Raw genomic sequence first — 26,796 nt, 5'->3', positions numbered from 1 at the left:
CCTTTGCATCGATAATGAACTTTAAACTCTTCCAAATGGATGTGAAGAGTGCCTTCTTAAATGGATGTGAAGAGTTCCTTCTTAAATGGTTATATTTAAGAGGAAGTATATGCTAATCAACCGCCCGACAATGAAAGCTTTAAATACCCTAATCATGTCTATAAACTCAAAAAGGCGTTATATGGTCTGAAGCAAGCTCCTAGAGCTTGGTATGATAGATTGAGTAGCTTTCTGTTAGAAAAAAGGATTTGTAAGGGGCAAAGTTGATACAACACTCTTTATATTAAAATCAGAAAATAATGTCTTGTTAGTACAAGTTTACGTTGATGATATAATATTAGTGCTACTAAGGTTTACTTTGTAAAGAGTTTTCTGATCTAATGAAAGGCGAGTTTGAAATGTCGATGATGAGAGAAGTGCACCAAACAAAATATTGCAAGGAATTATTGCAAAAGTTCGAGATGGAAAAGTGCAAAGATGCAACAACACCTATGGCATCATCCTACTATCTCGATAAGGATGATAAAGGTAAAGTCATAGGGGTAACAAAATATTGAGGCATAATTGGGTCATTGCTTTATCTAATTGCTAGTCATCTTGATATCATGTTTAGTGTATGCATGTGTGCGAGATACCAAGCTTCACCTAAAGAATCTCACTTTAGTGCTGTAAAACATATTATGAAGTATCTTAAAGGAACATTGTCTATGAGATTATGGTATCGTAGGGATGCCTCATTGTCCTTGATAGGATATTCCGACTTCGACTTCGTGGGATGTAAGTTGGACCAAAAAAGTACTAGTGGAACTTGCCATCTTTTAGGAAGCTCATTAGTATTTTGGCATAGTAAGAAACAAACATGTGTTGCTTTGTCTACCGCCAAAGCAGAATATATTGTCGCTGACATATGTTGCACTTAGATATTATGGACGAAGCAACAACAATTAGATTTCAGTTTAAAACTTGTAAAAATACTGATAAAATGCGATAACACTAGTGCCATAAATCTATCAAAGAATATCATTTTGCATTCTAGAACTAAGCATATTGATATTAGACATCACTTTTTAAGAGATCATGTTAAAAAAGGTGATTGTGTACTTGAATTTGTTGAAACCTTGAAGCAATTGGCAGATATTTTCACCAAACCCCTTTTACGGGATACATTCTTTGTATTACGCATAGAACTTGACATACTTGATGAAAAATATCTTAACTAATTTGTTTTAGGATGTTACATGTCTTTGATTGATCTTTAAATATGGTTATATGTAAAATATATTATGAATGCATGTTTCATATGCTTAACCTGATTTAATAATTGTTTTTATGCCTCTTTAGTGTGTCATATACCTTTTAGGCTAGTTCCTTAGGTATAATATATTTGCATACTCTAGAAATCTCCAAAATGTACTAAAATTTGTGTTAGCTTTGTCAATAATCAATTGTTCTTTGTTTTAATCGATTAATTTGAGTTCTAGTAACCTGAAAAAAAAATTATTGTGGATTTAATTGATTAACAAGATGTTTAATCGATTGCATGGACTCAAATTTCTAAAAATTTGAAAATTTGAAATAGATTAATTGATTCACCATTATTATTAATCGATTAACGGTAGTATTATATCAGTTTGAAGTGGTTTTTCTTGGTCATTTCAACCAAAAACCCTAAATCCTCTAAGTTTCCCCTTTATGAATCTTTTCTCAAATTGGGTGTTCCTAACCTATTCAATAGCTAATCTGAATCCTCTTACACATTTTCATCTTCCTACAATCCCCAATTTCTACTAAATCTGAAACCCTAACCTTTTCACCAATTTTGGAAACCCTAAATCCCAAAACTCAGAAAATCGATTATTCAATTGATTAATCATCATTATACTTGAGAAACATGAGTGAACCACATTCAGGGAGAGTGAAAACCACTTATAGGCATCCTCGACGTATGGAAAAAGGTCCCTCTTCAGCTCAAGGTGGAAGAAAGGACCGCGGTGATCCATACTATTCTCCAATACTGCAAGAAGCTCGTCTAGCCAAGTTCCAAGGATGAAAAGAAACATACATTCGATATGCATATGCTGCATGGATTGAAAACCCAAGGAGCAAACAAATTTCTAGAATTAATAGGTAAAATTTATTCATCGTTTATTAGGAAATTCTACAATAAATTTAGGTATAAAGATGAGATTTTTGCATCTATGGTAATGGGAAAGATGATAGTTTTTGATGCATAATTATTTATAGATGTTGGAGGACTATCCAGTGATGGATCCATGCTAGGAGATTGCAACAATGAGTTATGGGACTCATTTGATGCTATTGAAATGTACAAGTCATGCTTAAGAGGATCTCAATTGTATATACAAGGAGAATTGACCAAGGTTGGGTCATAATCCATTGAAAACTGACTCTTGCATTATTTGATTGCGTATATTTTAGTTCAAAGAAACACCAACCGCGACCAACCAACAATCAATGATCTTAAGCTAATGTTTGTCATAAGGAAAGGTATTGCAGTGAATTGACCTTCTGAAATCCTAAAGGTTATGAATGGAATAGCTTCTTCTTCGTCAAGGTTGTTTGCCTATGGGATTTTCATCTCCTGTGTCATTGATTACTATGAAATTGACACATCAGATATGGATACAATGACTACAAATTCCCGAGAGTACCTTGTCGGTGACAATCTTATTCACAAGATAGGCATATATAAGTTTGAAATTGTATGGAAATATCAAGAGGATCATAATGCCAATATGAATGAAGACTTACCCGATGAAGACTTTGCTTCAAATCCTACTGAGCCAAACCCCAAGCAACCACAAACCGAGGTAAATGTTGTGCCTCAAGAACCATCTTTTGGGCTCGCACACTTGGATGTTATGGAACAACGCCTGAATTCACGAATCTATGACCATTTTCAATCTTTGAGAGACTTTATGGTAGCTAAGCTCCATTAGCAACAAGAAAGGTTAACCATGGATTTAGACTGCATCATCTTCATTACGCGCCACACATGGCTACTCATCACAACCACTACCTCAAGAATAGCCTAGATAGGAGTTTCTAGAGTCTAGGATGTGTGTGTGTGTTTTGAAATTGTATTTTGTTGTTGGTTATAATATGTTTCGAATATCTTATGTACTTGATGCACTTGCTCTATAATTTCTCGTAATTTTGTTAACTTTGGTTATGTATGACTTATTGTGTGATCTTTTGACTATATCGATCTTGTGCACAATTTAAATTGAATGGTTAATATGTGCTTTATCTTATATACAATTAATCTTTTGCGCTATATTGCCTAATTACACAAATGGTTATATCTTGTGATTCATTCTGCCATAATCTGATTTTATTCTGAATAATCGATTAACTCCATGCAAATAATTGATTAATGATATAAATTGTGCACTTGTTTAATTCTTTTTGAGACTGCTTAATCGATTATCCTTGATTACTTAATCGATTAAGACTAGTAAAAAAATTGAAAATATTTCCTTGCTTTTGGCTATTATTATCATGTAATATCATAGTTTCTTTATCATGCAAAAAGGGGGAGAAAGTGTTATTTGAGTTTCAACCATTGCAAACACATTTTGTCTACCATCAAGGCAATGAAACAAGATTTGTTTTAGAGTTTGTCATCATAAAAAATGGGGAGATTGAAATGACAAATAGTCAAATGATGCCATCATGATTGACCTACTTAGTTTTGATGAAGACGAGGAGTTAAATGGAAGCTTGAAGATATGGACATAACAACAAACAACATGTCAAAGACTCAAAGGTCAACATCATAGACTTAGGATTATTTTACTATTTTAGAAGTCCTAAGATGTTTGCCTAGTATTGAGTTTAGGTTAGGTAAACCCTATATGAAAGTCTCACAAAAGTCTAAAATGAAATTCATATAGGTTGAGGCATCACATCTAAATATAAATATATGATAAGTAAGATTCATGCATTTGCATTAGCCATGCATTGTTTTTGTGCATAAACGAATCATCTATTTCAAAATCAAGTGTTGCATGTTCTTTCATCATATAGATTGTTGATCATGCATTAGGGAAAACCAATTTCATATATATTAATCGATTAACATAATTGATAATCGATTATATATTGTTGAAATCTGTTAATCGATTAAGGATTGGTGTTATTGATTAAAGGGAGATACAGTAGCTAACCTCCCAGATTTTTGGCTTATTAATCGACTAAAGAGATTGACAATCATTTAAGCCTTAACTGAAAAACTATTTTTCATTAGCACGTTAATCGATTAAGTATGTTCATAATCGATTAACGTCAGTTAAAATGAGTTTGATATAAAAGGTGTTATTTTGTCTCATGTGCATAATAACTCACAAACTTTCATTTTTACATTGAGAGGAAAAGAAAAACCCAAGATTCTCATAGCTACAATTTTCAAAGGATCTTGCTTATCTTTGAAAGATTTCTTGCATAAGTTTTCTAAGAGAGAAAACAGAGAAATTCTTTTCATGGTGTCATCATCTTTTCATTCATTTGAAAAAACTTGCATAAACTTCATATTTAGTTTAAGGCTGTAATAAGATTTATGTAGAGGGTTGTAGAGTCAATTAAGAGTTTTATCCGCGCATTAATTGTGCAAATAACTCGGGTTATTTTGTGAAACACAAGGATTGTTCTCGTTGTGTGTTAGCAACATCACATTAGAGAATTACTTGTCTTCATGGAGCAGGAAGTCTTGGATCGAACGATACTCCGGCTATGGCCAAATTCGCGAACGGTGTGGTATCCTAATAGGCGTATAGAGTGGTCAAACCGAGTGTGTAGGCTCAACAGGTTCAAGAGGGGAGTACCATGCTAGGTGTATTGGAAGAGTGATTGTAATCAAACATCTATTTCCAATAGTGAAGAAAAATATCTAAAGATCAAAAGTAGAGGCCTAGATGTAGTTTGCAAGTAAATCCGCAAACAAACTAGGATAAAAATCCTTGAGCACTTTCTCTTTCCCTATCTCTTTTATGATTATGTCTTTATTAATTTCTGTTTTAATTGCATTCTGTGATTTGAGCTAAGTGTTAATAATCATAGTATAATCAAGAATCAATTTAAGGTAGTAAAGACTTGTAATCATCAATGTTTTCATTGCGAGAAAATCTGTTTTCCAAAGATATCAAGATTCAACATAATCGACTAAAGCTGGACATAATCGATTAATACAATTGTGCATAATCAATTAACCCTGATAATAATCGATTAATTGCAGCAATTATATGTTCTGTGCATAAATTGAAAAAGCGAGATTAATGATCAAGGAGAAGCGTCAAAGACTGCAGTTTACATCCTTAATAGGGTGTGATGTGAAACAGTTAATAAAACCTCATATGATCTTTGGACTGGTAAAAGATCAAGCATAAAACACTTCCACATTTGGGTTGTCTAGCTGAGGCATCACCTTATAGGCCACATGAAAGAAATTTGCATTCAAGAACAATTAGTTGTTATTTTGTTGACTATATCGAATACTCTCATGACTATAAATTTTATGATTATTTTCTAGATTATTTGAAATGGGAAATGTGAGATTTCTTGAGGAAGATGAGTTTGGGAATGAAGAGAACATAAGAAGTATTGTATTTGAGGAAAAATCTCACTAACACTAAAGAAGTTATTGTGACTATTACCGTTCAAGGAACTACTTCGATAATAGAATATAATGTTCAAAATATTGTTCTAATAATTTTCCAAAACAAGACAATATATGAGGTTTTCCCTCAAGTAATTATAGAGCAAATTCAACAACCTGAAGAAATGGAAGTGTCGTTAAGGAGATCCACTATAGATAGGAGAAATGCAATACCTCATGATTATATTATATTTCTTCAAGAACACGATGAATGCATTGGTTTAACAAAGGATGATCCATTCAACTTCTGTCAAACTATGAAAAGTTTTAACTCTCAAAAGTGGATTGATGTCATGATGATAATATAAAGTCTATCCATGATAATGACGTTTGAGATCTTCTCGAATTATCTGAAGGTGTGAAGCCTTTGATTGCAAATGGATATTTAAAACTAAGAAGGATTGGAAGCGTTATATTGATATATATATATATATATATATAAAGTCCATCTAGTTGTTAAAAGCTAGGCTCCGAAAGAAGACATTGACTATAAAGAAATGTGCTCTCCAATATCTTCGGAAAAATATTTTAGAATAATATTAACACTAGTAGTTCATTTAGATTTAGAGCTCTATCACATGAATGTCGAGATCACATTTCTAAATGGGAACATTGAAGAAACAATTGATATGGTACAACGAGAAAACTATGTGTCAACTGAATCAAAGTCTATGGTATGTAAATTAAAGAAATTCAGCTATGACCTTAATCAAGCTTTTCGTCAATGATATCACGAGTTCCATAAAGTTACCTCATATCTTTGAGGCAAATAAAGTTGATGATTGTGTATGCCATAAATTCACTGAGAGTAAACTTATAGTCTCTATATTATATAACAATGATATTAATATATATATTGTGTGACAATAGTGATATGAGAATATTGCATGAGATCAAGAGATTTCTAATGAAGAATTTTAAAATGAAAGATCTTGGAGAAATTTTTGTGTTAGATAATTAGATACTAAGAGATTGCTCTCAAGATATCTTAAAGTTGTTACAAGAAAACTATAATGATATATTTATGCTGAACGATATAAGGTTACCATAGTCTAATTAAAAACAAAAGTTCAAACCTTTTATTGCAAAATGCATCAGAAGTTTCTGAAGGTTGTAATTTTCTATCCAACTATAAGTTGTTTGCGTTGTGATTTATCTGCTTGCATAAAATTGCATACATCGGTCCATTTTTATTATTCTTTGATAGAAGCATACTTATCGGTTACTTGGTCCACCAATTTCATTGTCATGCTAAGGAAAAAGTGTTATTTCCAGCCTTCTTTCTCACATTACTTTCACTGTTTCACTGCATGTCACTTGTATCCCCTCTAAATCTATCAGTTGCACCTTCAATGTCGAATTTCGGTAGAATAATTACTAAAATGCCATCCAAAACCAGGGAGTGCAGGTCAAGGATCACTTGATATTGACAGCCAGACGCTGCTGAGTCCTAAAGCACAGGTGAAGATGTTTCCAGGTCAAGGTAGAGTACATTTTAATTCACCAATTATAGAACCAGAAGACATTTTTCTTCATTGAAAATGTTAGCTCTTCCAATCACCAGCAGTTTGATGCATGATTCAGTTTCATATATGTAGAAAGATTAAGTATAAAAGTATTTTCCATCATTAACTCAATGCAGAACAATTGTTCTCGGTCTTTTGCAAAGTGAGCAAGTTATTACCACTATACTTGTAAATTTGGCAACAAAGAAAAGAACATGATGCAACAAAATAATGCATATACCCAACTTTAAAACAGAAAACTCATTTGGCAAAAAATGAGTTATGGGCATCTTAAATCTCATCACAATTCTTCTGTGCCTAACTTCAAATCATGCTCAAAGAGAAACATAAATATCTAACTTTCTATCTTACTTCCAAATGGCAATCATTCTGAATTAAGTTAAGACTCAAATGGACACATTCCTAGTTAGTAGAGTATGGTTGTATAGGCAACTACCTAAACGTGCAACCATCAAGTTGGTTTCACTTACAGTGTCTAAGACACTACGAACATATATTGCCTCCAGGAAGGTGGTTTCACTGTCCCCGGATTCTGATAAGGTGATGTGCTGAGTTTGTGCTCATTACTCTCCCAATTATAGTGTAAAAGACAGTGGATTCTGGGAAAGGTCATGAGGGGCAGCGCCCCAGCGGATTCCTCTAAAGATGTACTTTTTCCCTAATCAAGCATTACCCAAAATAATTAATTGCTCTGCTTTATTGGTACTTCACAAAGTATGCAGCAACTATATATAATGTTACTATGTAATATCTTGCTTTATTTTCTCCAAGTGACATGCATGTTTTCAGGTTTTTCTTCATATATTGTACTACACACTACAAAATTTGTTCTTCACTGGTGTTTAATATAAGAACATAAATAGTTGGTTTTAAGGGCCAAGAATTTATAAGTTGAGGTTGGACTAGACCTGCAAGAGTACAATTTACACTGAGTTGGTAATTCTAATCTAAAGCATATATCAAATAAACTGCTTCAGAAACTTTTTAGCGACGAGATTCCCCCTTGTGTTAACCGACACTTTGAGCTCGCTTATTTCTCTATCAATACCCTGTAATTTGAAAGCCATTAGTATAATACTAAACTACCAACAAATCTGACAATATTACAATAGTGGAGAAAGTTTATATTGGCAATTTCCCTTGTAAAGGAAGTACAACAGAACAATACAAGTAGTCAGTTTAAAAGTCTGGACTCTTTCACAATTTAAAATAAGTATACAGCAGGTAGATCATGATGGATTGACAATTCTAATTGCATACTTTTATTTCTTTTTCCGAGTTTAACCAAGATATCTCTCCACCCTATTACCAAGGTAGAGGACTAATCACCTTGAGGCTTGTGATTACCACTCCCAGCAACTGCATCTCTAAGGATTCGAACTCGTGCACATTGGCAAGGAACGCCTTGAGATCCAACTTGACCATTATTGGACCAACAACTTGTTGGTTCTAATAGGTTCTAATAGCCTGTTTACCTTTAATTGCCTATTTACCCTCCTTGTTAAGTAATCATAATTTTAATTCATTTTTTCATAATATTATGAGTGCTTAATGAAGAGTATGAAACTGTGAATAGCAAACTGAGATTGCCAATAGCTACATTCATTGCAGGCATGCCTCCATAGACCATAGTCACCATAGTCGGTGGATAATACTGATAAGTGTGAAATTATACTATATTTGCATTGCATTAAACTTGCATTTTAGGACATAATTAGGACTTTAAGATTATTTTTAGCTTTTATTTCTCTTTGTTAGAGTTGAGGGAATGTTTTTAGCTATATTGTGCAGTTTGGATGAATTAAAGCAAAAAAGAGTAGAAATTGGATGTAAGAAGATTGAATTCATTGTTGAGGCTATGCGAAGAACAATTGAAAGACCAAAAGAAGTCATAGATGTTATATTATATTCCTATTTTTTAGATTTGTTTTGTTGGGCTTAGCCCAATATTTTGTAATTAGGATAAATAAGGGTTCACTTTTTTACATTACAATTCTCTAATTTAAAATTTGGGATTCTCTTCTACATCATGAGTGAGTAATTCCCTTTGTTTCTAGGATTGGGGCTATGCCCTTTTACATTCAATAAATATTTGTTCTTACTTCTATTTCATTGAGTGTTGCAATTTGAATCATTAAACTGAGTTTTATTTGTGTGAGTTGTCTAGCCAACAAATTACACCTCTTAGATACATTGGGGAAGGAGCGAGAGGTGAACCCAACTATCCGACCATTCAGTTATTCAAACTAGAATCCTAATTCACGAGAGTATATTAGGATTCTCGGGGGTTTCTGAAATTCACCTTGGGTTGCTACGAAGAGATCCAAGTAAAGGATTTGATTGATAATCGTACCACGAGAGTAGGTGTGACTTCAATTGAGTACACATATCGGAGCTCGAGAGAGGATGACACATATCAAAGAGCAATTCACCCTCACAACTTAAAGTTCATGAAAAAGAGCAAAACAATGATTTGCGAGTGTAAAGGCGGTAACCCTTGTCCTGGGAACTCTTCCTAAATTAGATTTCAATCCCTTTTGATTATTTTCATGATTATTCTTAGTAATTGTTCTAAATTCAATTTTATTCTTTATTTGAGTTAAGTATAAATTAATTGTTATAATTAAAGGAGTTTTCCAGTCCTCATGGGATCGATATTTTATTACTTGACGACATAATCGTGTACTTGCAATTTACCCTATCAAATACCAATCATAAGTCCTTTTACCTAGGTGGTAAAAATCTGTAAGCAAGGCAATAATTCCCTCACCAACTTGAAAATCGAAACATATGGTCTAACACCTAATAAAAATAGTACCAAAATCTGGCTGTAATTGTTTTCTTGCATGTTATGCTATATGTCAAACCCAATAGCCTGAGAGAACCATGTTCTTGATAACCTTCTGCCAATGTTTTCTAAGTTGTGGAAGTTCTAATAATTACCTAATCTAATCATTTATAGCATCCGGGGAAATGAAATTTCAAGTTCTCAATAGTCACTGCACTTTATACAATACTACTTATTTAGATATCAATATAAGAGGCAAATTGTAATGCAAAACGAAGAAGGATCAACAGAAATCTTGCCTCCATAAATTGCAATATAAAATTTATGAGTTTATGCTTCTCCATCTGCTCACAGTGGTAATTTGTTATAAGGAAGCTAATGTCATATCCCTGCCAAGAGAAGCAACAAAAAGATGACACTAATGAACATTAAGAAATTACAAAGAAAAATGGAAGTATAAAGATCCATTAACAGCTTGTACAGAACAAACTGCATCTGCATTTCTGGGCTCAGTAATAATCAACCCACATGAGGATCAAGACATTGTTTGGAAGGCAAAAAGTTAATAATCCAGCATGATAAAATTTTGAAAATAAGAAAAGTCACAACAAACACCATACATATTCTGTATATAATCGGTTAGTAGAGTAGAGGGAGAAATGGAATTAAATGCTAGGATTATTTGCAAAATCTCCATCATGTCAGTCACCTGCCAAGGGAATAGAGTTTTCTCTCACCTTTTCAACCAAGTGTTAGTTTGGAAAAGAACAATAAAGTCTAAGGTGCATGTTCCATGCTTTTTGCCTAGCTTTTGATTTTTTTTAATTATTTACAAAAACCCCGATGGTGAGCCTCGGCGCAACGATAAGGTTGCTTGCCTTGTAACTTGGAGGTCATGAATTCAAATTCTAGAAAAAACCTCTTCACCTACGAGGGTAAGACTTAATACATTTTCTCACCCTAGACCCCAGTAGGTGGAAGCCTCGTGCATTGGAGCATCCGTTTTTATTTATAAAACCCTCTTTGAAATATTGTCAAGACATCAACCCAAGCAGAGCCGTGGAAACATGCAATGTACAATATCTATTAGCAACCTCAATAAAAAAAATTATAATAAAGTTCAATGAATCTTCAAATATGCAGTCTCTACCTCTTCCCACTAATGGCCATTAACGATAAATGATCATGACATTATTATATCAGGAAAATTATAACCACACACCATTGCACAGTTAAGAAACCTTGTTTTAAGTTTTAATTGGCTAATAGATGTCAACCTGCACAGGCTTTCTCCTCAGTACTTCGAAAGCCTCAGCTCTCATTGACAAAAATCTTAGAAATTTCTTGGTCAGTATGTTTTCAAGTTCATCAGTCCGCTTCATCTGCACGAAATGAAAAAAAATAAGAAAAAAAGATCTAGGGACAGATTACAATGAACAATGGTATATATCATGTGAATCTGATGCTGAAAAACATACTTCCAATCAGAGACTAGTTTGCTAATCTGCTAAAAAAGAGTGGTCAGTGCACGAGGCTCCCACCTAGTAGGGTTTGAAGAGGGTAGATATATGCAGTCTCTACAAGTGAAAAGACTGTTTCCAGGATTTGAACCTGTAACATCTTGGTCACTAAGTAGCAACCTTACAATTGTGTTGAGGCTCACCCTTAGTTTGCTAATCTGCTAATAAAATTAAATTCTGAAATTTACCACCACTCAATTGAAGTAAAAAAATGTCAAATTATAAGAGATGTTGCAATTTTGGAGCTACTCCTGATTGGACCACAGTTCAACCCCACTATGGTCATGAACTGCTAACTGCTCCCTTTTCTAGTTAAAAGAACAAATCGATCAACATTTAACATTTTGATAATCAAATTCTCAAATATGAATTATTTAGCTAAAGGCCATAATTTAATAGGCCTCAGCACCTCCAACTACTATTACAAGGACTTCGGAAATTGGATCTTACATAATGCATGTAACTATCTGATGCAATGATGCCGTACAGAATGACACCTATTTCTCATAATATTATCAGAGTAAGGATGATGTGAGACTCAGTTCAGAAAATAATAAGAAAATGAAAAATCAAGGACTCAGTCTAACTTTTTCATAGAATAAAGACAGGTTGTTCTAGCAAAACCCTATAGTGTTCATTTGAATTGCTCGTCATAAAAGGGCACATACTGATATTACTAACATAATTAAGCCAAAACCTAAAGTTAATGGTATTATTATCCTATTTGCTCATCATAACTGGTGCTAGATACACAGTTGAGATGTACAATTGTCCAAGTGCCTGCATCCATGCATCTCAGTTCCAGTGGTCTCAACTGAAGTTTACATTTTAAATTCTGATTCAGTCACCTGATCAGTTATCCATCTAAGCATTGTGTGCTGAGTTTTTCCCTTAATTTTGCTACATTTCTACTCACCCTCGTCCATTCCATGGTTTGGGTAGTCATTCGATAGCATTAGGTTGAACATGACATGTTTAAATATTTGTGAGTTACAGACTGTAAGTACAGCAATCTGAAGTTTTATGTAGAGGTGCATATAACTTAGTGAACTAAACACGATACATGAACATAAACTTGCACGGGATACTTACTAGTTTCAACTAAACATCAAATAAAAAACAGTTCATTTAGAAAATATTTACCTTAAGGCTTATCCGTAATGAATTGATAGATGTCTCTATTAAGCATTTCTCTGCCTCATTTCGACAGATCAAAACCTGTAACAACAATTGCACACAACTTTCTCTGGATCAATCATGAAAAAATAGTACTGAAGTATACATCATTTAGAAAAATAGAATAGTAGAAGAAATTGTTAAGACACAGTCACCACCTATAAGAAGCTTAATTCTAATGAAGGCATACGGAAATTAAAGCAGTTTCCCATTTATGCTGTGCATGAACAAAATAACGAGAGCCAATAACAGAAGAGCATAGATCCAAGAAATCTTGATATGCAGTGCAGCAACAACAAAAAATGTTTTCACACTCCTCCTTTTATATTAATAAATATTAAATTCAAATAGGTCCCTACCCAAAAAACAAGAGCCAGTAACAGAAGAGCATGGAGAGAGAAAATCTTGATATGTAGTGCAGTAACAAGAAAAAAAGATTTAATGTTCCTCCTTTTCCATTAGTAAATATTTGGTTTCCAAAAGGTTTATTTACTCCACTGGTCCCGAATTTGTTTGAAGAAATTCAAATAGGTCCTTATACTAATTGGGTCCCTATTCCCTAACTTACCAAATTTTGTGACCTTAACTTAAGAAAACTTGTGATTGAGTCCTCATAACTCATATACATCTTCGTTAATTTATCAAAAAGTCGTTAACACGCACAAATGCACAAGTGGGTGGATAGTCAAGGGAACATATTACAAACTTGTTTAGAAATTAGAATAAGGAATTTCCAGAAAAAGATAAAAACCAACCAAGTATACTTGTATGATGATCTCCCTTAGAGTCTGTTTACGAGTTGGGTTTTGGAAGTAAATAAAGGGAAATGAAAGATTTTGAAGTCATGAAATATGTTTACGAGATTGCTCTCAAGCATTTTATTTCCCTTCATCCTCTTCTAAAAAGCGTTTGTTTGCATGTCAGTTTTTGGAGGGTAATGGAGGGAAAGGAATGGCCCGGGAGCCATGAAATACACAACAATTATAAAGTCTTCCTTTTCCTCCAAAACCCAACTCGCAACTTAGACAAGATAATTCTGTATCATCAGAATTAGCACAGAAAATTTAAAACAAAGTGAATATAAACGTAAACAAGTGTAACAAAAATTAAATGAAAAAAAAGATGAATCTTTCTTCTTACGGAATTGAGGAGGAGTTCAGGGCTATTCCTGCAAACACATAATCATCAAATTCAGTTCATTAGAATTCAAAAATTGAATGGAATTGAATTATAAGAAAGGGAAATCACTAACTTGAGTTCAACCTCAGGTTTGTTATGCCTTTCAACTTCTTGACAAGGAAAATTCTAGGTAACATAAAATCAATTCATAGGTAAATTAATCCAAATTAATAATAAAAATAATAATTATGGAAATTAATGTTGTTATTGTTAACAAATACCTGAAGACACATTGCAGCTTCAAGTGTATTACGAATGCATGACAAGTATAAACGTAATGTGGTTGAAGACTGCAATAATAATATTTCAATTATGAATAATTCAATTCATTCAAGAATTGTGTTACAAAAATGCGCTGTGAACAAAAAAAAAAGGAGAGTGTGTAGTGGTTACCATGAGTGAGTTATAGTTTGAATCTGAATGAATCAGTGAATGAATGGAATAATTGATACAAAAGTAGAGTATAAACAAAGATTTTCGATTATAATGAAAAGCAGAAAAGCGGGTAAAGTAAGATAAATTAATAAAATAAAATTGATTTATACAAGCTCCTTTGTACTCCCAAAAATAAGAAATGTTGCTAACAATAATAGAACCATTCACTTGAGAAGACCAACTAATTGTATTGGTTTTAATATGAAGAAAAATAATTGTTTTTTAAGAACAATTGTAAGTTGCTTTGAAAATAAATTAAGATAAATGTGTACATAAAGTAATCAACGGGCCTTGCATAGTGCAGACTGAGTAAATGAAACGCACACAGTGAATCATTGATATCACCGAATCCTTAAGGTTGAAGGTTCAATTCTTGAGAGCGTTAAGGATAACAATAAAACTCAAATAAGATTAATTTCTTACCAAAAAAAAGTGAATATTTATAATATTATAAAAAAAAATTAAAAGTATAAAACATACTAGACGATGTTACACATAGTCACATGTCTTTTCAAAGATGTTACACTATAAATTGTTTTTGACATTATGGTGTTTCAAATGTTGGTATGACTCTAAGCAATAATATTAGGATAGGATTTATTGGGCTTGTAAAGTGTCCTGCTACGAAGAGGAAGAAGTAAATCATTTTGGATTGGAAAATATCTTGGTCCCATCAGAGTAACCTGAAATAATTAGAGAAACTAGTCAGATAGTTCACTTAATTTAAATAAAAATAATGAGTTGCTAGTTGCTACTCCAATATTTTAATCTAAAAAACAGTGAGACATTAATCCAATATAATTATACATTTATTTATAATATATATTTATAAATAATTATTAATTGAATAAATATATATCATCCACAAAATCATCTTATACCAAAAGATAATAATATGTTACATATAAATTAATCATTAGTGAACAAATAACTACTTTGAAATACATGTTACATTTTTATGATGTATGAGAACTTGTATGAAAATATATCAATTTTTTTATTAATTAATATAACTTCAACTCAACTAGAAATTTCCTTACCCATCCAGATTCTAATGAATCAAGATAACCATTCATTTAGATATAAATAGTTATTATTTTTTCTTCCACAGTGAAGGAGCCAATTAGGATTGTTTAAGTAATTCGCGGGCAATCAATTAAATCTTATAGAAACCTCTTCCATGTTAATATTTGCCTGGATCTTCATAATATTGCTTATAAGAATGTCGAAAATTGATTACGGAGGGCTTTATGGCATTGCTTAAGAAAGTTAAACTTATACTGTAAAATAATGCATTTAACATTTCCAGAAGTGTTAGGACTTGAATTGTCAAGATGGACTTTCATTTATATTCATTAAAAGTACTCTTAAAGCATTTGATAGTACAGCCATTTAATTAATTTAGGTCATTATTGGAAATGTGAAATTATATTTCCAAGAAATTTATCTTAAATTGGATTTGAAGAAAACTTTGACAAATATATTTACCACTATTTAATAAAGAAAAAAATTATCTCTTTATATTAGAAGATAAATTATTTTATTCCACCACTAAATAAATATGATACATGACATAATTTTAATAGTTAATAGGATGGCAAAAAAACTTATAACCGCGGGTAAAATCTGTACGGGCACGCGTACGGGTCACAAACGTGTACCGCGTGTATTATAAATGAGTTTTTAAAAATACTCGTAGTACATACGGGCAGGTACGGGTATTATGTTACCCGTGCCTACAAGTACCCGTTATTTATATGATTAATATATTATATTTAATTAAAATAAAAAGTACATTATTCTAACATTCATTTCACTGTGTACATTTTTTCCTTTTACATTGTTTACATATTTTATTGAGTTTGGTGGTGAAACACCCTACAAATATTATTACATATGTAAACACACATATTTTACAAAGAAAATATATACTTTTTATGAAGAAAATGAGAACAAAATTCACACAAATAGAAAACACCAATAAATTTAGTATTTTTGCCAAATATTCAACCAAAACGTACAAAAATAATTAATTTTCATCACATTTGAAACATAATAGAAGTAAAAAATTTAAAATTCATTTATAATATAGGAAACCCACAGGTACCTAGAAACCCGCAAATACCCACACACGGGTAAAGGCGGGTATGGGTAATGCTCTCATATTTTGAAACGGGTAGCTACTACCCGTGCCTGCCCGTGCCCGTTGCCGTCCCTAATAGTTAAAGGAGATAACATATCTTATAATACGAGAAAATAATTTATACTCTTTAATAAATGTCCTCCAAATAAGCAACACATCTAACATGTAGAAAAAGATCTGGGAGAAGAAGAATCCATAAAATGATGCATTAAACAACAAAATAAAGAAGGGTAAGTGAGATATTGCAAAGCACATGATGGAGCTGAAGGGTGGGTAAAGGGTAGAAATGGGCGGGTGAATAACAATGAAGATGATAACATCAGTAGGACATGAAATCACTTGTTATGACTTATGCCCCACTATAATTACAGAAATATCTAACTTTTGTTGCAAATATCAGTAAAATTTGCACATCTTTTAGTTTTTGAACCATGTCTCCAACTCATGAATCAGAACAAACCCCAGGACTTAAATACATATTTTCACAGTAGTACTCAACCATTTTTTTGTTGAAAATTTGAAATGGTGGAACGAGTTTACAATGCTATGCAGAGTACTAGTAACAATAAAATAAAATGCAATTAAAACTACAGTATAAAAAAATAGGTGCTGCTCTTAACCAGAAATTTAGAGTAATTTACAAGCATTGAATTTGAAACACTAAATTATAAAGACACTGGAATAAATGAGGCAAAAAAACATTACACTGACTGTACACGAAACTTATTGGCAACATAGAGCAAATGACTAATGTTTGTGGATGGATACTTTTGCAGCAACTTGAGATTAGAAGTGAAATCACCCGCTAAGAGGCGCCGGCGAATGAGAATAAGCATCGCACAGCATACCCGGAGAAGAGTCTCCTGCAAAGTTTGTGTGCGTTAGTCTTCCTAAATTTCTCTTTCCAATTTATAAAATAACTTATAAAGTGCTTTGAGAAAATAAACAGATAACCCATGCTCTTTGACTTGATCTACTATCATATGTTCTATATACAGAATTTTGAGAAGCAACAGGAATATAAAATTGTAGAAACAGTTACCAGAAGCAAATGACTTGTAACATACTCTACCACCCTTAAGCAGAAATTAAAACAGACGAAATTTGAAATATTTTTATCAGCAGAAAAACTTTGATATGTTCTACAAATATAACTATCTCATGATGATTGGTGAATCTTCATCTTTCCTTTCCAAATAGGATCCTCTGAAGTATATAGTGCACATTATAGAGTAAAGTTTAAAGTAGGTTGCTATGATGGGAAAAATCAATAATTTAAAGTTGGGTTTTTGTGCCCTACTAGGGCACATGTTAAGAATACCTAAGTGCTCTTATTGGAAAACTTCAAATATCACATCCAGGTGTATTAAACAAACCATTTTCCTATGTAACTTTACTTTCTTAAGTATCCTTAACATGTTAGAAAAACCCTTTAAAGTTTTACAAAGTGCAAGCAGTCTGGTAAGAGAAACTAGAGTTGAAAACTGTCTTTATTTTCTAATTAATGGTTACACACTTGCTCTTCTACTCGAGTAGAGTCAAATCTTTTCCTTTATATTTTCCATCTAAAAGCAACTTTACAACTTCAAATGCAATATCAGAAATCTTATCATTGTGATGAATTGGTAGTGGTCAGTGGATCAGAAGGTTAAATGACAGTACATCGTAGTACAAGGTAAGTAGGAACAAAACTGTACCTGTGGACCATCTGGATCGCTTAAAAGAGTATCCCAAATGTGAAGGCTATCCGCAAAGTTGAATTCCTGAGTCAAAAGGAGAGTAATCCACCTAAATGCATAGAATTGGGGATTGACCTGACATTTAAAACCAGAAAATTGAGATATTTCTGATAGACTGTTTAATATAGTAAAAAGCAAACACATGGTTGAATCATCCAGAAAGGTGCACTCACAAAATGTGTTAATAAGTAATTAAAGACCCTGCCAGTTAACTGGTAGAGAAACATAAAAGAGTAGAAAACAGACATTAAATTTGACAATAGAACAATTCAAACAGAGAGGTCACACAATAAAACAAATAAGCGGGCAAGAGCCACATTATTAATATAATCATTATTGTTTAGTTTATTACACAAATTTAATACAATAGAGTGGTAGACAATAACAACAAAAAATAGGCCTTATTCTCTCTAGGTGGGATCAGCTACATCCTACATGGATAAAATGAAACCATAATGCTCTACCACAAATCATGTCCTTTGACAAAGCATTGATCTCTAAATCATTCTTAATCATCTAGTCTGTTGTTTTCTTGACCTCCCTCCACCTCCCAAAAAAAATTGCACAATAGTAGATGTTGCAACATGCACACAAAATAATTAATAACTAATTTAAAATCAGGAGTTAAAACAGTTTAACATCCAAGAGTATAACAAGTAGGTCTATGTATGGGCCACAGGACAACTGATGTGATACATAGCTTATACCAATATTTCCAAATCTAAACAGAAGGAAAACCGTAAAAAGATAGAAAATATATTAAAAATTCTCTTACTTTAGAAGTGATCTCAAGATGCCGCCACAGCTCCTCATCATGTTCCCTCAAAAGCTGTGACAATCTTGTAATAGTGGAACGGATTCCCACTACACTATTGTCAAGTTGTTGGACAAAGTTGTCTCGTAACCCACTCAATAGCTCAACAAAACAAAAAAATGTGTCTGCTTCAGCGAAGGCCTGCATATTGCAAATAGAGAACTACTTAGCGCAATTAACCAATAATAATATAATATAATAGAACATGACTGTAATGTCAACCTTCATCCCTATAATCTCCACATAATATGAATCTACACTCCATTGCTGCTGCCCATGCAATTTTTGGCAAGAAATCAACATTCTCATGGTCATATTTATTATTTTACTTATTTTCATTTCCTCTTATGTACAGAGCAATACTGTATTACATTAGGTAATATTCTTTCTCTCAATTCCTGTGTGTAAGCAACAATTCTTTTTAACTGGTGACACTTACTGAATTTTATCACTCTTCCCCACCCCCATCCCAAGCGCCCCTTCTATTGAAACACACTGGAAAGTATCAGTCAGTTGAATGAGGAAACGTAAAAAGCTAAGGCAATCAGCTTATCATGGTAACCACTTGCTATAAGGGAACTTGTGAAATCAAACTAAAAAGAGAACAGTTCCTAGGGAAAATAACTAATATCATTTAGTCTTTACACGTCAAAAAAATATAATTAAATGAATATACTTAGGCTACTAGTATTATTGGTGGAGTTAGCAGAGCATGTATTACGAGGACAAAGCAACAACGAATCCGGGGTTTGATAATGCAGATCTCATGATAGGTTATATGATGGAAGTTGAAAGAGTACAAGGATATATTATATACTCACTGCATTTTCTTCATCAGGATCATTTTTTAACACGTAGAATAGAGGAGCCAATATCTCATTCATCCCTTGAACATATCTTACACCCGGGTTTAACTTTGCAAAAATGATTAATATATTCCTTAAAGCCTCCTGAAAATTCCCAAAAAAATTAAAAGGTTCATGCCAGAATAGACTTAAATTTGGAGTTTGTATGAATTTCGAGAGAAATAAAGGAACAACCTGATTAGATTTTGCAAATTGAGAATCACCAGAGAAAAAGTGTATATCTGGATGAGTCCGCTTTACATCTCGGTCAATCTGATCTATGATCTCTGTGTCCTACAAAGTACAAAGAGCAATGTTTACTATCACAACAACCTTTACATATTGGCATAATAGTGAATAAGCATGAGATTTATATAGTTGTGGATTAATTAGGATTAGCAATCAACTTTATTTATTCACTTAGGAAGCTTCCAAGCAGAATGGTTTTCAGTTGTCACTCAATCGACTAAAATGATAAGCATCATGAACTGATGCATCATCAGACTAGCTTTTGATGGAGCATAAGCAACATAGTTCCTGGAGAATCACACACTTCACATGCATCTAAGAAAAGACATGCAGATCAATTTTTATCTAGTTTTAAGCCGAAAGGTATCTAATGATTTTCCCTTAAAATGATAAGTAGCAAAGTGCTTTGCATTCTACCTGGAAGAACTGATTCCATACACTGGTCTTCCCCAGACTCAGAGGATGCTCCCCATGAGGGATTTCTGATCTAGAAAGTATGGTCCTACTCTTCCATTCGGCATCATCAGTATCACAACTCGTGGAGTTGTACATCCTCCTTGTAATTTCTGACTAGCTAGCCACAGAAACATTTAGAGAGCCAAATAGATAGAGCAAATATAATGCTTTTGCATTAAAAGTCACTAATTCAGCAAAGATTTCACTTGGCCAAACAGATACACATGTAACCTATCAATGTAATAAAAAGAAACAAGTAAAATCAAATTAAACAAATTAACATGGCAGCAGATTCATATAATTATCTCTCTTCCCCAAGCCACAGTTTGATGCAAGTATAAATATAATGATGTGGAAGGCAAACAAATGGGGGGAGAGGGCAATTTGATTCTGCAGCTTCAGTTCAACCACTGACAGTTCTGAGTAGTTGATCACTTGATATTATCACAGTTAAGGCATCTTTTCAACCCCACTAAAACAACACTTTTCACCCAAAAAACCTTGTTTAAAGTTAAACAAAAACATTGTCTCAGATGATAGCACAAAGGCAGCTAACTTACAGGATTCATGAGAATGTCGTCCTTGAATTGTTTGTACTGGGACCTCTTATTTGCTAACTCAGATGACCATAGCCCATGATTTGGTGGAAGATATCCAAGCAAAAGCTGCAAATGTCAATAAGCATAAATTGCCATAGCATTCTTCAATTTCATCTCCTTGCTTCTATCAATCAGGAAAAAATACACTAGACTAACTAGACGCACCCATAGCAAACCTCTCCTTGGAACTAACTATATTATAAATTTAGTGCATGTTTGGCATACGTCAAGGGGACTTCAAGAGAGTTCGAAGGATCCAAGGCTTCCAAGCTCAGTTTCAAATTTTTCAACATGTTTGACATATCAAATGTTAGTTAGCTATAACAAGGTTTGGGAGTCAAAGATTGGCTGAAGAAAAGTAGACACATTTACTTATCTGTTTGCTAATGCTCAGTTCAAGTTTTCAACTATTACTTTTACCACTGTCCTTAGAAAATTAATTAATTCCTCACCCTTTCAAAGTTCATATCACCAATCAATTTGGTAACTATATATCTCAAAGTTAGTTTTCACTAAAACTGACCAATCAATAAATATTAGAATGAATGGGCTTAACTCCACCCAAAAACTAGCTCAGATGGGAACCTTCGCCTAAGTCATTATAAGTGGTTCATGGTTTCATGCTCATACACTCAAGATGTGAGATTTTAATACTAACGCATCCCACTCACACCAAAAACTGCACATTTGAACCTGAAATTTGCAAGAATGGACATTTGCAGGTGGCTTGACATCAAAATAGATTCTTATACCTATTAGACTAAATTGGTCTAACTTCAACCTAGAATATGTACCCAAAAATAGCACTGAGAATGTTATTGAATGATCGACTCAAATTAATAGGAATACGAGAATGAATCATTCTCCTCCAGCAAAGGTTTCCCTGTCTCTACGGGTTACTCCTTTCACAACTAAGGTAAAGCTCTAAAAGATTAAAACACTGAATCAATATCTCTACTGCTAATTCCTTTATTTATACCCCTTTACTAACTAATAATACCTTCTTAACTATTAATTGTTCTAAAGGGTTGCCAAGTCATTTAACCAACATGAGACTTCGGCACCTAATACAAATCATAGTTTTCGTAATACCAGTTCTGATGCACTGTTACATTATCATTACAACACTTCTTTTAAAAGGAATCCAGAACGTGGTACACAGTACTTTAAATCCGGTACCTGATGTGTATGCTAAATGAAGGATTCTGTAACTGTGATATAAACCACATGATCTAATTACTATAAACACATTTTGGATAAAAACGAAGTTCACAAATCTCAACATAACAACATGACCAAAGCACAATCTTAGAAGATAATTGGGTAACCTACCTTCCAGACAATAGAACGAATCCCAGGAGAATCAGGAATACCTTGACAAGCGAGTCTCCGCAACTCTCGCATATCTATCACTTTCCTCGATAACTATAACAACAACAACACAACCATCACCATTACCAAAACGCAACAAATATAGTCGTTTCATTAGCAAAAAAACTGAACGAAAACGGTTAGGGTTGACGAATTAATCAAAACTACCTCAGTCATAATCTGAGCCTGACGAGAGATTTCATCAGCAGAAGGCAAATACGAAACGGCGTCGTCGATGTCGTCAACGTCACTGCGACGACGATCATCGTTCGGAATGTCAATGTGATCGGTGATTGGAGAATGTTGTGTTTCCGGAGGATCTTGTTCGACGGCGGGAGGAAGAGGAGATGGAGTGAGGGACGTGACGGCGGCGGAAGAGGGAGGAGATGACCAGAGAGAGTTGTTGAGCCAATCAGGAATTTTTTTCTTCATAATTTTGTTACAGTGGTTATTAGGTTAGAGATTGGTTTGTGTTCTAGAAATGAGGAAAGAGATAAATAACAAAAAGAACATGAAGCTGCATTGGTAACACCAAAATATTGAATATGAGAGAGCATAAGAGAAATATTATTATTATTACCCTCTAAATGCCACCTATGTATCATAACTCCATCTCACTTCATTTCTGATTAGAGTTTCAAATGCTACTACAAGGGTAAAGCCACATACATCATTAATTTATAATACTTTTATTTAAGAGTCAATGATAGATAGTACATGAATGGTGTATTTACTGACAGTATAAAAAATATTTACATTGTTAGTGTATACATATTAATGTGAAGAAGATTTGACTTCTGACTTTGACACAGTTTTGATGAAGAAAATTGATAAACACAAGTATAAATGAAAACAATTTTCAGAATATTGTGCAACATGTTACTAGATCTAAGTAACAAGTAAATAATTACCCAGTTGGATAGAAAAGTTGGGTAATCGATTACACATTTTGAGTAATCGATTACTTCGTGTGAATCGATGTGAGAAATTGTAATTACTACTCTTAATATCTAGTGAAGAAATCTCTTATGCTGCAAGAGTACTGGACGTAGCCTTCAATGGATAAGAAGGTGAACCAATATAAAAACATTTGTGTACTCTCTTCTCCTTTATCTCCTTACATTTACTTGATTATTTTTACATATCATTTTCCGCTACTATTAACTCTTGAATTGTGCAGAAAAATTAGTCACAATTTGAAACAACTAATTCATCCCCCTCTTAGTTGCCATCTCAATCTTACAATTGGCACCAGAGCTTTTGTGAGTAATTTATTCTCAAAACTGATCATGTTTCGAAGATGGCTGCAAGATCATTTATAGGAGAAGGTTCCAACATCAATCGCCCTCAAAGCTTTGTTGGAGAATCCTATGACTTTTGGAAAATCAGAATGAGAATCTTTATAGAATCCCAAGATCTGGACATTTGTAACGCGATTGAGGAAGGACCCTATGAGCCCTTCACAGTTGTCAATGGTATAAGGAAAGTAAAGCCAAAATCTTCATGGAATGATGAAGACAAAAAGAAAGTGCAATACGACCTTAAAGCCAAAGACATTCTTGTGTCAGCTCTAGAAGAAAAAGAATTCCTTTGAGTGTCAAGTTGCAAAACGTCGAAAGAAATTTGGGACACTCTAGAAAGGATACATGAAGCCAAAGAAGTACGAAGGTCTACAACAAATAGTGAAGCAGCAACATCAAAGCAAAAATCTACATGCTCTATATGCAGAAAACCAGATCATCTTGAATGTGCTTGTCCAGCTCTACAAAAGCATCATACTTTCAAAACAAAGAAGGACAAGAAGCGTAGAGGAACAAATGTCATATCATAAGATAAAGATGATGATTCAAATACAGAACTCAAAATTAAGGAGCAATCACATATTTCCTTGATGGCTTCACACAATTCAAATGATGATTATGAGATTAGTAACTCTGAACAAAATGATACATTTTCGTATGATGAGTTACAAAATGCTTTTAATGATTTGCATCAAGAATATGTTAAACTTTCCAAACTTTTCCTAGAACAGAAAAATGAAATTTTTATTTTGGAAAGCTATAACAATGTTCTAAAGAAAGATATTGAAAAACTCATTTCTTCCTCATGTCAAAAATGTGTTGCTCTTGAAACTAAAGTTTCAACATTAAGTCTTTTAAGTCTTGAACTTAATAAACTCAACAAAAGCAGTCACAATTTAGACAAGATCATAAAAGTCCAAAGACATTCAACAGACTGTAGAGGTCTTGGCTATGCAAATAGTCATATGGCTAAAAATGAGAATGTCTTAGGAAAAACAATTGTGGGAAGCATTATAAAGTTTTATAAAGAAAGTGTCCATATAAATCATATTTTCAAATAAAATCTTGGACACATCAGAATCTACCCACTTGTTCTTACTGTGATAAAATTGGTCACACACCTAACACTTGTCATATTAAAAAATATGGTGTGTCATCTGACCAATATAAATGGATATAAAAAGGTGCTAACCCCACAGGACCAAATCACATTGGGTACCTAGAAAATCTTTTGAATTTGTTTTGCAGGAGTGCTTTAAAGCCATAAGCATAAACTTATTATGATGACAATGGTTGTTCAAAGCACATAGCATGTGGAGTTTCAAAATTATCATTTATTCAAGTAATAAAGACGTTATTACCTATGAAGTGAACATCCAAAGAAAAATCATTGGTATAGGTAACGTTGTTATTTTTTAAATCTAAGTGCTTGGTACGATCGTCTAAAACACTTTCTTATTGGAAAAAGTTTTACAAAAAGAAAGGTCGACACTACACTATTTATTAAGAAAATAAATCATCATACTCTTCTTGTTCAAATATATGTAGTTGATATTGTTTTTGGTTCTACTAATGAAACATTGTGTAGTGATTTTGGAAAAATCATGCAAGGGAAGTTTGAAATGTCTATGATGGGAAAGCTAAATTACTTCCTTGGATTACAAATCAAACAACTCAAGATGGTATTTTTGTGAGTCGATCCAAATACTACAGAGACTTGCTGAAAAGATTTGAAATGGGTTACTGCAAGCCAATTGCCACTCATATGGGTTCCGGCACATACATTGATACGTATGAAGCTGGAAAATGCATTGATATATCAAAGTATCAATGTATAATCTGTTCCCTACATTATTTAACTACAATAGACCTGATAAAATGTTTAGTGCCTGTTTGTGCGCTCAGTATCAATCTAAGCCAAAATAGTCACATTTAGTTTTTGTCAAAAGAATCATTAAATATCTAAAAGACACAACTGACGTTGGATTACGGTATCCAAAAGGAAGTATATGTGATTTGGTTGGATATTCAAATTCATATTTTGCTGGATGCAAAATTGAGAGAAAAAGTACAAGTGATACTTGTCATATATTAGGTAATGCATTTAGTCTCATGGTCATGCAAGAAAGAAACATGTATTGCTCTAAGTACTGGTGAGGCAGAATACATAGCGGCAGATAGTTGTTGTACCCAAGTGTTGTGGCTAAAACAACAATTGTGAGGTTATGGCTTGGACTTAGGCCACATACCCCTAAAATGTGACAATTTTAATGCTATAAATCTCACAAAGAATCCAGTAATGCATTCTAGAATCAAACACATAGATATAAGACATCATTTCCTTAGGGACCATGTCAAAAAGAAAGATGTATCTATAGAATTTGTTGGTACTCATGACCAACTAGCAGATATATTCACTAAACCCCTGACAAAAGAACCTTTATATAAAATTAGACGTGAACTAGACATACTTGATGAAGCTTACTTATCTTAAATGTTTATTCATGATTATATGTTTGTTTCATTATGCTTATAATATGCCTAATTATATTTAAAATTGCTTAAATCTTTTCAAAATTTTCAAATTCTTGGGTACGTAATCGATTACATGTGATTAGTAACCGATTACTAGGCATCAGGTATGCCTGAAAATTCAAAATTTGAGTTTCGTAACCGATTACTCTAGAGAGTAACTGATTATAGCATTGAGTAGGAAGCTTCAGTTATCGATTACCCTCTTGTGTAATCGATAACATAAGATATCTGTTTGAAATCTGGGAATTATTTTGGGGTGAGTAATTGATTGCTCACTTTGTGTAATCGATTACTTTGAGCGTTATTTAAGTTTCCCTCCTATTTTTTTGTTCAAACACTTCTTCTTCCTCCTCAACCTCTTTTTCGTGTTCAACCTAGAGTTTTCCTAAAAACCTCATTTTTGATCCGATATGTGTGATTTTTGAGTCATTTTATATCACATTTTC

At 33.2% G+C, this 26,796-nt stretch overlaps 2 protein-coding genes across 2 annotated transcripts; both read right to left on the bottom strand.

Moving 5' to 3' along the window:
* Window positions 7,929-14,380, bottom strand: LOC109349114 (actin-related protein 2/3 complex subunit 4-like). The gene is made up of 8 exons (XM_019589801.1): window positions 14,257-14,380; window positions 14,085-14,153; window positions 13,937-13,989; window positions 13,825-13,852; window positions 12,652-12,726; window positions 11,266-11,370; window positions 10,288-10,377; window positions 7,929-8,249 (listed from the first exon to the last, which is right to left on the bottom strand). The coding sequence occupies exons 1-8, from the start codon at window positions 14,257-14,259 to the stop codon at window positions 8,160-8,162; spliced, it is 513 nt and encodes a 170-aa protein (XP_019445346.1). The 5' UTR covers window positions 14,260-14,380; the 3' UTR covers window positions 7,929-8,159.
* On the bottom strand, window positions 17,030-23,080 carry LOC109349112 (TBC1 domain family member 13-like). The gene is made up of 9 exons (XM_019589796.1): window positions 22,683-23,080; window positions 22,476-22,568; window positions 21,105-21,209; window positions 20,506-20,658; window positions 20,035-20,133; window positions 19,816-19,944; window positions 18,956-19,135; window positions 18,139-18,255; window positions 17,030-17,304 (listed from the first exon to the last, which is right to left on the bottom strand). The coding sequence occupies exons 1-9, from the start codon at window positions 22,944-22,946 to the stop codon at window positions 17,143-17,145; spliced, it is 1,302 nt and encodes a 433-aa protein (XP_019445341.1). The 5' UTR covers window positions 22,947-23,080; the 3' UTR covers window positions 17,030-17,142.

Source organism: Lupinus angustifolius, chromosome LG01 (assembly GCF_001865875.1).
Source record: "Lupinus angustifolius cultivar Tanjil chromosome LG01, LupAngTanjil_v1.0, whole genome shotgun sequence".
NCBI classification, from domain to species: domain Eukaryota; kingdom Viridiplantae; phylum Streptophyta; class Magnoliopsida; order Fabales; family Fabaceae; genus Lupinus; species Lupinus angustifolius.
The sequence above is the reverse complement of the archived record's forward strand: the minus strand, read 5'-3'. Positions and strand labels throughout refer to the sequence as shown.

Excerpts from the sequence above, each read along its gene's own strand:
- LOC109349114 (XM_019589801.1), bottom strand. Across the intron at positions 13,853-13,936 it reads AAACCTGAGGTTGAACTCAA|GAATAGCCCTGAACTCCTCC; the intron begins GTTAGTGATTTC and ends ATGTGTTTGCAG. Across the intron at positions 12,727-13,824 it reads CTGAACTCCTCCTCAATTCC|GTTTTGATCTGTCGAAATGA; the intron begins GTAAGAAGAAAG and ends TTGTTGTTACAG.
- LOC109349112 (XM_019589796.1), bottom strand. The coding sequence starts at position 22,946 with ATGAAGAAAAAAATTCCTGATTGGCTCAACAACTCTCTCTGGTCATCT. Across the intron at positions 21,210-22,475 it reads TTCGTTCTATTGTCTGGAAG|CTTTTGCTTGGATATCTTCC; the intron begins GTAGGTTACCCA and ends TGACATTTGCAG. Across the intron at positions 20,134-20,505 it reads TATGGAATCAGTTCTTCCAG|GACACAGAGATCATAGATCA; the intron begins GTAGAATGCAAA and ends TGTACTTTGTAG.